Raw genomic sequence first — 12,118 nt, forward strand, 5'->3', positions numbered from 1 at the left:
TCCCAGATACACCCAAGGGTAGCCTTGAGTAATCTGTATGTTTGAAAGATGAACAATAGAGTCTTTATATTATATGGTCTAAGATTATAAAGGATACTTGCATTATGTCAGCATTGCATATCTTCACCATCTGTGTCTTAAAATTCTGAAATCATAGTGCTATTTAACAAAATATTCAGAATATACCCATTTACTAAGTTGTTTTTGTTGTATTGTGATAGCTATCCCCATAGAGTTGGGTTTAGATTTGGGTTTCTAAATCAGTAAGTATTTCAATCCTTGAAGCAGATGACCAGTTGACAGCTGCTACCTTGAGTTTCTAGGGAGCAAATTAAACAAGCATTTGTTCCCTCCATATACCGTAAGCAATTCCATTCAGATCCTTTTCCCCTAGATTTGCCTTCTACAAATTCTTTGGTATTATTCACCTTTCAGAATATTAGAACTTAGGCATTTAATTTCAGAGATATAAAGAGATTTGTTTGCTGCATACATGATAGACCTCTTTTTTTTTTAATTTTGGTTTTTCTTCACTTGATCCTACCACCTGGTTGGAGGAAAGTAAGACTACTCATAACTTTAGCTGCTGTACTTATCTATATGAGAACAGAAGAGAAATGAAGTAGAAAAAGCCCTGATCATTTAATACAGGGTCTCCTAGAAGCCACAGAAGAGGGATATCTGAGTAGAATGAACACATACCCTAGTTTTCTTGTCCTTTTTTTTTTTTTTGCAAATATATGTCTTCTCTAACTACTAGATTGGTGTCTTTTGACTTTGACTTCTGTGACATGGAAAGAAGAGTTCTCTCCATATTATTTTGGAAGCTAAGAAATTGGACTTACTGAGTATCAATGAGTCTCTCTCTGTATGAACATGGGGGTATTCAAAAATGATGTGTCAAGGAAATCAATTGCAACTTGTTTTATGTCTTTTTTTTCCCTAAAATATGACTATCTAATACTATAAGTTACAGATCATTTGCAGATTTTTGTTAATGGAGATTTCCACAATGGAAATTTACTACCCAGAATAAATCATCAGTTCAGAGCTCTTAGCCTTATTTCTGACTAATATTACAGCAGTATGCAAGTTAACAGGGACAATGTAGATAATACATTTTGTACGTCTTTGATAAAATTTTAATATCTATTTTGACCTTATATAACAGAAATTCTTGTTTTATGCAATTGCATTAAGTTCACAAAATTTTAATTTATTATTTTTAAAAACACACTAATACATTAGACATTAAGCATATCTTTGACAAAGAAAACATATACCACTAAATCTAGTGATGATGATGTTAGTCCAAAAGCTTTTTCTATGTTTTAAAAATTAAAATGTATTTATTAAATTAGCAAGCATCTAACCTTTCTTGTTAGTGTATCCTTTTCTTTCTTCCTTTCTTCCTTCCTTCTTCCTTTCTTCTTCCTTCTTCTTCTCCCTCCTTCCTTTCTTCCTTTCTCTCTTCTTCTTTCTTCTTTCTTCTTTCCTTTCTTTCTTTCTTTCTTTCTTTCTTTCTTTCTTTCTTTCTTTCTTTCTTTCTTTCTTTCTTTCTTTCTTTCTTTCTTTCTTTCTTTCTTTTCTTTCTTTTCTTTCTTTCTTTCTTTCTTTCTTTCTTTCTTTCTTTCTTTCTTTCTTCTTTCTTTCCTTTCTTCCTTCTTCCTTCTTCCTTTCTTCCTTTCTACCTTTCTTTCTTTCTTTCTTTCTTTCTTTTCTTTCTTCTTTCTTTCTTTCTCTCTCTTTCTCTCTTTCTTTCTCTCTTTCTTTTCTCTCTTTCTTTCTTTCTCTCTTTCTTTCTCTCTTTCTTTTCTTTCTCTCTCTTCTTTCTCTCTTTCTTTCTCTCTTTCTTCCTTTTTTCTTCTTTTAAGATAATTATAACATGAAAGATCTTTTCAAGGTACCTCTTCTTACTTCACTGTCTGCTCTATCATCTTAGAGTGGAAAGGTGATCCAGTAGAGGTTCTTCAATTTTCTAATATCTTCTTTATCTCATTTTCTTCTTGGATTGTTGTTGGAAATATTGTGGGAAGACTGAGCTATACTTATTTCTTCTACTTCTTCAGATTACATAGAAAATTCCCAATTCTTTCAAAACTGTTAATCTCCATCTCTTAGATGTATTTCATAATCCTTTAGGCCTTTTTTGGTAGTACCATATCTCTATTTAGGAAATTTTTATAATTCCAGAATATTCTCTCTCTCTCTCTCTCTCTCTCTCTCTCTCTCTCTCTCTCTCTCTCATCTCTCTCTCTCTCTCTCGCTCTCTCTCTCTCTCTCTCTGTCTGTCTCCCTCTCTCTCCATGTATATATATATGTATATGTATATATATATGTATATGTATATATATATATATATATATAAGATTTAATTATTTTTTCAATCTATATGCCACAAACTCACCAAAATTTAGTAGGGAGGAGACTAGATGTTTTACTAATGAAGAAGCTTAGTATTCATAGGCTAATGAGTGCTTGTCCAAGACCAGTGTTGTTACTTTTCTTCATTTTATTGGTTAGCAATTCTTTTAATTTTGTTTTATTGTTGTCATGTGTGTTTTTTAAATAACAGTATTCTTTATCTTCTTTCAATGTCAACAATTTCTGCTTCACTAAAGAGGAATCATTAGCAATTTGACCTCTTGCTAAATCTGAGTGTCTTTGCTTGTTTGAGGAATAATTTGGCTGTTTTGCAGCAATTATTTTCCAGTGCTTCTTGGTGTTTTTATTTTTTATCATACTTTTCTCTGTGATTTGTATGTTTGATATGATTTAATCATGGATTTGAATGATGCTTAGATTATTTCACTTCTCCACACCAACAGCCACTTCAGTATCCCTAAATTTGTTGAAATATGTTTATTGAATAACAACTTTCATGAAATTCCTTAGAGTAATACCTCTTTAAATACAGAATTAAAAGCACAACATAAGGGAGCAAAGTCACACATGCATATGGCACAAAATCCAGCACTCCACTGATGGAGAAATATCTAACTGTCTCAAATCTAGGCCATATCTAATTTCATCTGACCAAGGGTAGATATTTTGAGTCTTTTAAGTGTCAATAGGGATATATACATAACCATTGCTGTCATAATTTGAAACCATACCAAAATTATAACTGGTCCCAAGGAGTTCATACGCCATTTTATTAACCTTTGAATATCTAATTAGTATTAAGTCTAGACAGGACTCTGCAAACTTTTGTCTCTCTCCTAATCACCCTTCCTTTGCATTTCATGATATAGTTCTAAATCTTAAGGGGGGAATAACCCCTATTCAGCTCCTATAAACAATTCTATGAAAGTTATGGCTGGAAACTGTGAAACTTAGCTGGAAACTTTGATGTTTTCTAGAGTCACTGGTCACAATGAACTCTAAGAAATTTTATTTAGTGTGCTAATTTAAAAAATCTGTTATGGACAATCTAGATGACATTGAAATGCTGCTATTTTTATAAAGTTGGAATCATAACTTTGGAAAAATACTTACGTGTTCATTCCTTTTCCAAAATGAGGTTTTCATCTTTCACTCAAGTAATAAAATTCTATAAAATCAGAATTTTGCAGGGCATCATATCCTAATAATAGTAGTCATTCTACTTAATGATTATAGTCAATAGCCATCTTTCAAAATAAAAAAAAAAAAACACCACCTTTGAATTTACCTATTTTATAAATTGGAGCCACAGTAAAAGGTAGCAAAAGTGATCATAGGATATGTAATAACAACTAAAAATATAACAGTTTTAACTAACTGGTTATTCTTCCTTGTCATGGTTTATCCATTGACATTTTATCTTTAATCTAATATTAACATTAACTATTATGAGTTTTGCCTAAGTTCCATATGGGAATAGTAAAAAGGTTGAATTATAATAATTATGCAGGATTTAAAAAGAGCAAATTGTATGATTACTTTTATAGCTATTATGACATAGTTATGGGTTATATAATATAGTCAAAGAAGTTAGATCTACCATAGCTCTGTAGAGATCATTAATCTATCTCCTGCTCACTTTCCTCTTCAAAATGGAGCAAACTGAGACCTAGAGAGATTGGATCCAAATTTTCAAAGCTAATAAGTGATAGAATTTGGTTTTGAAACATGCCTTATCATACTGTATAGTGGACTTTTTCCAGTATACTAACAGTTGGTCTTGAAATGAGTATATATATATATATATATATATATATATATATATATATTTACTGAGTTAACAAAATATTTATTTATTTGTTGCATTTAACTCCCTCCCAGTTAGCTCCCTCATTCCTTCCCTATTGTATATTCCCCCATTAATGAATATTATATCATTTGAAAAAAAAGTTATATGTAAAATGATGTCTTGCTTATATTTCTATTTATCAGTTATTTTTGTGGAGGTGGACATCTAAAAGTCATTCTTCAAACAATATTTCTATTTCTTTATTATTTAATGTTGATTATTATTGTTTAATTTTTCATGATTTTATATAGGTCTTATGTGTTTTTTTCAAAATTAACCTGTTCATCATTTCTTGTGGAACAATAGTATTCAATTACAATCATATGCCACAACTTATTCAACCATTTCTTAATTGATGGACATTCCTTCAATTTCCAATTCTTTGCCACCACAAATAGAGCTGCTATAAATATTTTATAACATATAATTTCTTTTCCATTTTCCTTGATCACCTTATAGAAAATAAACCCAATAGTAGTGTTGCTGCCTCAAAATGTATATACAGTATTATGACTCTTTGAGCATAATTCCAGATTGCTCTCAAAAATGGTTGGATAAGTTCACAGTTCCACCAACAGTATATTTAGTGTAATGATTTTTCCACATTGCCTCCAACATTCATCATTTTGCCTTTTTAACATTTTAGCAAATCCAATAGGTGTAAGATATCTCAGAGTTGTTTTGATTTTAATTTCTCTAATCAACATAGTCTAATTCATATTCCTTTGAGAGCTATTTGTACAAAAGAAAGTGCAGTGATGTTATTTTATAAACTTTTCTATGTTGAAATTTTAAATTGTAGAGGAAATAATTAGGAATTAAAGTTATAATATGCATGATATACATGAATACATTTTTGTTTGACATACATAATTTCACACTAACAGTTTTTTGTTTCTATTTTTCATTAAAGTTGGTTATACTACGGATGATTTGAGATTCATCTGGCAGTCAGGTGATCCTGTCCAATTAGAGAAAATAGCTTTGCCACAGTTTGATATTAAAAAGGAAGATATTGAATATGGTAACTGTACAAAATATTATAAAGGCACTGGTAAGTAATCTTTAGAATTAAAGGAGAATCTATATCATATAACATTCTGCAATTTAGTTGTGACATAAATAAATGATAAAAGGGAGACAATTAGAATCATGAAAAATTAATTTGAAATAGCTAAAGGTGATGATAGAATTAAAAAAAAACAACCTTGTATTTTCTAAGGCATCTTAATAACTTTGAAAAGCATGGTAGTTATATCATTGATTTTTTTCCATTCTTGTATATGTTTCCCGTATATGAACATTTTGGTAAATTTTTTAAAATGCTGAAAATATAACTACTCTACCCTGAGTAAATTGTTTCTCTAGGGAAACAAAGAAATGCCATTCATGGCATTGGGTAGTAGAAAATTATTGAAATTGAGCATTTTATTAAGATTATTTTTATCCATAAAAATTCAAGCAGTAACTTGTTTTGCTAGCTTTAGGGTAATTAGTGACCTGTGTGCTTCATTTTTGTAAAAAGAAAAACAAAACACAACAAAATATTCTTTAAGCTGTATCCTTATCAGAGAATCAATCAAACATTTATTAAATACACTGACAAGCATTGTACTAAGTGGTGGAGATACAACAAGAAGTAAAAGAGAAATACCTACCTTTAATAAGCAAAAAGCATTTTATTATTTTTCTTTTTTAAACCTTAATTATTTTTAACATTTAAGAAAATTGAGTTCCAAGTTCTCTCCCTTTCTTTCCCACCCATGGGAAAGACAAGCAAAATTTTAATTGTCAAGTGAAAACATTGCAGAACATAATTCCATATTAGCCATATCACAATATATCCCAAGAAAAATAAAATGAAAAGACTATACTTAATTTGTACTCAGAGTTTCTCAGTTTTTTCTCTGGAGGTACCTAAAGTCACTTTTTCTCATAAGTCCTTTGGAATTTACTTAGATCATTGTATTAATCAGAGTAGCTAAGTTTATAGTTAATCATCATTATTGTTATCATTGTATAAAATGATCTCTTGGTTCTGTTTACTTCATTCCACATAATGCCATTTAGGTCTTCCAAGAGTTTTTTCCCTCAAACCATCCTCCTCAAAATTTCTTATAATATAGTAGTATCCCATCACAATTATATATCATAATTTGTTTAGCCATTCTCCAATTGATGGGCATCCTCTCAATTTCCAATTCCTTTCCAACCCTTAAAAGGAGCTGCTATAAATATATATTTGCATATATAGATCATTTTCCTTTTTCTTTAATCTCTTTGCTGTGTAGATATATTAGTAGTACTGATGGGTCAAAGAATATGCTAAACATAATAGTTCTTTGGCCATAGTTCCAAATTGTTCTTCACAATGTTTGGTCCAGTTCATAACTCCACCAACAGTACATTAGTATACTTATTTTTCTTCATCCTTTTCAGAATTTGTCATTTCTGATAGGTGTGAGTTGTTACCTCAGTTATTTCAGTTTGCTTTTCTCTAATCAGTGATTTGGAGCATTTTCTTTCTTATGATTATAGATAGCTTTCATTTCTTCTTCTGGAACCTTGCCTGTTCATATCCCTTGACAATTTATCGAATGAAGAATGACTTATTTTTACAAATTTCTCACAGTTCCCTATATATTTCAGAAAAGAGCCCTTTACCTGAAAAAAATTGTTTCAATTTTTTATATTGTTTCATTGTCTGTGATGCTTTTTATTCTGGACAAAGGCATTTTAGAATAAGAATTAAATTGGAAACAAGTAAAGACAGTAAACAAGTAAAGGCAGTACAACCATTCAATACAGTTGGATCTATGTTGCAGAGAATACAATCTGATAACAAGAACAAATAGAATTCATTCATTAAAATATCTAATATTTGCAGAAATGAAAGTATACCACTCATTTGTCAATGCTCTCATAACAAAATTACTTATTCAGGAATTGAGACACATGTTTCTACAGTCAAGAAAATCTGGGTTCAAATAAGTCTTTCAGCAACTATGCCTGTTTAGTTCTGGGCAAGTCATTTAACCTCTGTTAACATCAGTTTCCTCATATATAAAATGGGTATTATAATCTGCCTTTGAGAGTTTTTGAGAGAATCAAATAAAATAAAAATTTAAAACCCTTAGTTTCTGGCACATGGTAGGCATTATATAAATGTCAATTATTATTAACAAGTAATTGAGGGACTTAAATATCCATCTAAATGAGCCATCTAATTATAAACTGAATGCAAAGCATTTTTATTATAACATTAAATTTAATAATTGATGTTTTTTCCATTTAAAAAAGTATCAATACCATATATAGTCTATAAATAATGCTAAATATCTTCAAGACTTTATGAAAATATTAGGAATCTAAATTCTATGCAATGATAATGTTGATCCAATTTCAGAGGATATAAAGGGCAGACAGACTCAGTGACTTTGGGATGTCTTCATGAACTCAGCATACATATTTGCTTTTTGTAGAAAGCAGTTAATGATGTTACCTATAATATTTAGTGTAAATAAGTATGTAGTTACTTGGGGAAAAAGTTGGCTTAAACATGTTGCTATTTTTAAAAATCATTTATTTGCTTATCAAGTAAAATTATATCTAATTTATAACATATTTTAGTATGATTAAGTATAATATGTTAATGCTATACTTTAGATGGGTCAAGTTCTAATTAAGATGTCAATTTGTAACCTATTTTTTAAATATTAATTTGAGAAGTTCAAATTATTATTAATAATTTAATTAATTTAAACAAGATTAATTTGAAATGTTCCCAATTTTTATGTCTCAGGCACTTCAACTTAATACATTGTTATACCATTAATCTCCTCTTATAACAAAGAAAAAGTTGTCAATATATGCATAGTTCAGAACATAAAACTCTCACCCACCCTGCCACACTTCAGTCTCCCTACTGAGAGGGAGTATATTCTCATTTCTATACTTAGGAATATTGTTTTTTCATTATATTTAATGCAATTTCAGATGCATTTTAGTATTTTTATTAATATAACTATTGCATTTTTGCTTCTGCTTCACTGCACATCTTTGTATATCTTCACTTTTATAATTTCCTAATGATTTTTTGTTTCTTATGTTGTGATAATATTCTGTTATATTTGCTATACATGGCTCAGGATGCTTCAAAAGCTTTAACCATACAAAATGCTCTTTCTCTCTCTCTCTCTCTCTCTCTCTCTCTCTCTCTCTCTCTCTCTCTCTCTCTCTCTCTCTCTCTCTCTGTCTCTCTCAATTTAGATTCAGGAATAGGTGAGTTCAAGTCCAGCCCTAGACACTTACTAGCTTTGTGATCCTGGACAAGTTATACTTCATAAGCACACCAAATTAATTGGAGGACACATCATCAAATTGATCAGAGGTTGAAGTAGTTCACATTCATAGATGAAAACTTGTTCATAAATCCCTAGTGATCTTCTACTTGCTGTTTTTTGTTTGTTTTTGTTACAAACAAAACCCTGATGTTATGAATACCTTAGTATATATATATAGTACATTTCTATATTTGATATCCTTGGATATGGATATGAAAATATTAAACATTTCTCAAATAACTACAAGTTATTTTTCAAGAAACATTAGACTAATCTAAATATTCACCAACAGCACATTAGTGTTCCTGCTTTCCTAAAGCACCTGAAACATTTTAAAATTTTAAAAATTTTAAAGTGATAATAATAATATCCAACATACATGTAGAATTTACTATATGTTAGACATTGTGCAAAGGACTTTATAATTATTATTTTATTTGAAGCTCACAACAATCCTGAGAGTAGGATCTCCTTTCTTTCTCATTTTACAGATGAAGAAACTGAGGAAAAGAAAGTTTGAATGACTAGTTTAGAATCATAATAAATGTCTGAGGCCAGATTGGATTCAGGTTTTCTTGACTCCAGGACTTGTAATACTTATCCATTTTTTTCACCCAGCTATCATATTTATATTTGGAAAAAAACATTTATTTTTTACTTTTGTGCTCTCCTTCCACATTTATTTGGTTATGAGTCCTGAACTTTCTCCCAATACTCCACAAATAAAAGATGATTCCATTATGCTCTCTTATTTTTACATGCTCTGGCTTCCCCCCCCCCTCAGAGATGCATACTTTCTTTTTTCAGAGTACACAAAATAGTATTGTATTCTTTGGTCTGATTGCTAACTGTTTCATTATGACAGTCATATTGAGATGACATTTATAAAAGTAAGGAAACTTTAAAACTGATGAAAATGTTAACCTATAGTACACTCCCATATCTGACTATAAAAACATTCACTGATTAAGTTATCCTGCATTCTAATTGAATGACATCCTTTAAGTTAAAGAAATTGTTTAGCATTTTCAAACATTTTACTGTGTCTTCTAGGAGAGGAAAGAATAGTTTAAAAATTGATAAAAAAAAAACAAATAACCTTTCAAAGTATAGTAACTTATTGAGCTCCTTAGAACATAATTTTTTATTAAAATAAATTTCATCTTTCAGTTTGTATAATTTATCAATCCCTGACCACTTGGTACCATGAGAAAAAGATATTAAAATTTAACAATCTTTTATTACATATTTTCTTTTCTTTCACATTGAAGTTTGGCTAACCTCAGTAGATGCTAATGTTTCATACAGAAATGATGCACTGCCAATATCCTCAAGATAATCTCCAAGAAAGAGAAATTAATGGTTGACCACAGGGACACAGTCCATTTGGTGGGGTACTGAATAAAATAAAACAAGGAGATACAAATTCTGATATAATATTTTCAAAAGAACTTGTCTAGATAACATTTTTCAAAATGCTAAATTGATTTAATTGATGAAGATTTAGTCTGTACCTTGAAGAAAGAGGAAAAAGTCACAAAGCATTTTTCTCTGTAATTCCCTAAATTATTCTATAATGTATAACAATCATCTTTGGTGAATTAATTTTCATGAAAAATTATTTATGGAACTAAAGGCAATAAACTTTACCCATTTTATTTGGAAAGAAAGAAAAATTCTCATTTACATTTTAGAAAGATTTTTAAGATTAAAATTTATATATCTATTTTTAAAACCTTTACTTTCTATCTCAGTAACAACTCTGAAGCAGACAGGCAAATGGCAAGCAATTGGAGTTAAGTGACTTTCCTAGGGTCATACAGCTAGGAAGTATCTGAGGTCGTATTTAAACCCAGATCCTCCCAATGCCAGGCGTGGCACTCTATCTGTTATGCCACCTGGTTGCCCAAGAAAGATTTTTTTAAATTTGGAAAATGTCTTGATAAGTATGAAATCTGTGACATCCTATTCCAAAATATTTGAACTGAAAATCAAGTTGTGATGAGATAATATTTTGTTCTTCCTGAAGGTATTGCTTTATTCTTAAATGAAAAGTCACTGTTGCCTCATTGAATTAGATCAGTATTGAGACATGCAGCTAGGATACTTATAAAGGTTCAAACAAATAATATTATAAAGCTAGTTTTAGAAGCAATCACTATCAACTACTATTGACTATTGTTTTTAGGTGGTGGACATGTATCCTCAGGTTTTAGAGGAAAAGTTGCTGTCACTGAAAGGTTTATTTTTTCCCCTACAATTGAAGTCAATTTTCCCCATTAACTATTTTTTAAAAGCCCTGAAATGAGATATATGTTGAAAATCCTTGAATTGAAAACAGTGTAGGTATATATATATATATATATGTATATATATATGTATATATATTTAAAACCTTATGAAGAATGTTTAGTAAACTAAATTTGCCTAATCTGCAATTTCAATAAATAGTAGAATATATATTCTATGTCTGTCTCTTCCATTCTTCCATTTTTTTGTTCCTGTCTTTGTATATCTTTCATTGTCTTTTTGTCTCTCCCTCTCCCTTCCCCTTTCCCAAAACAATTATTATGAGTAATAGAAAAAGATCTGGTGCCAGAATCTGACAAACGTTTCTCATAAAGACTTATCGACTAAATCACTAAAATGTTCCTCTGTGTGCTTTACTGCTGAAGTCATCCAGGTACCCACCTGCAAGACCCTTCAGTAAGTAATGTGCCCTGTTCCAAAGATCTGGCCTCAATTTGCCTCAAAACACAGATTTTATGAAAATTGTCATTCAACTTCCATTGAATGGAATACAAAATGGCATTTCCAAATAATCAACATTATACTGAACTGAGAGAATATCTGGAAAAATGTGAAGCCCCTTGTAATAATGCCAAGCTTATTGGAGGAGCACAGCACTGTAGCTTCCATAGATTTCATATACAAAAGGTACACTGGTAATTATTTGCATAAAACACCTTAATAAAATATAGGTAGTTCAAAATCTCATATAGGAAATACTGGATCCCCATTAAGATTTGGTAATAGTATCCTAAAGTAATGATATATTTTGGAGAGATTCCACATAATTGGCAATTACAAACATATGTTGTGGATTAAATGAAGGAGAAGAAATTTGGGTGTGGCATTTTGTATATAACTGGATATATTGAGAAAACCTCTGTATTTTTTCTTCACAGCACACAAAAGAAAAAAAAATGAAACAAAGTTAGTTCAACAACAATCAATTGCCCACTCAAAGTCCCAAATTCTTAATGCCTTCTGAAAACAATTGAAGGTAACAATTATGATCTCAAGTGAAAAGATGGTACTGAATCATCACCAAAAGAATGAATTTTAACAATACATTTCTTAATATAAGACCCTATAAACATTTATTCATTGAATCATTCAGAGACATGACAAAAGGAATTTATTTGATCCTATGTATTTTCATATGCAAGTATAGAAAAAAGTGTTTCAAAATTATTTAGAAATTTCAGGTGAAAAAATGTCAGGACTATCAGGGGGAACATTGGAAAAAAAGAAAAAA

The 12,118-nt window shown here is 30.1% G+C and overlaps 1 protein-coding gene across 1 annotated transcript in view; it reads left to right on the top strand.

Annotated features, from left to right (window-relative positions):
- The window catches only part of GLRB (glycine receptor beta), a 104,247-nt gene that overhangs the window by 68,939 nt on the left and 23,190 nt on the right, over positions 1-12,118 (top strand). The window contains exon 7 of the mRNA XM_007496194.3: positions 5,148-5,288. Within this exon, the coding sequence (XP_007496256.1) occupies positions 5,148-5,288 (141 nt within the window). The remainder of the gene's footprint in view (positions 1-5,147; positions 5,289-12,118) is intronic.

The sequence above is a fragment of the Monodelphis domestica genome, chromosome 6 (genome assembly GCF_027887165.1).
Source record: "Monodelphis domestica isolate mMonDom1 chromosome 6, mMonDom1.pri, whole genome shotgun sequence".
In the NCBI taxonomy this organism is placed as follows: Eukaryota; Metazoa; Chordata; class Mammalia; order Didelphimorphia; family Didelphidae; genus Monodelphis; species Monodelphis domestica.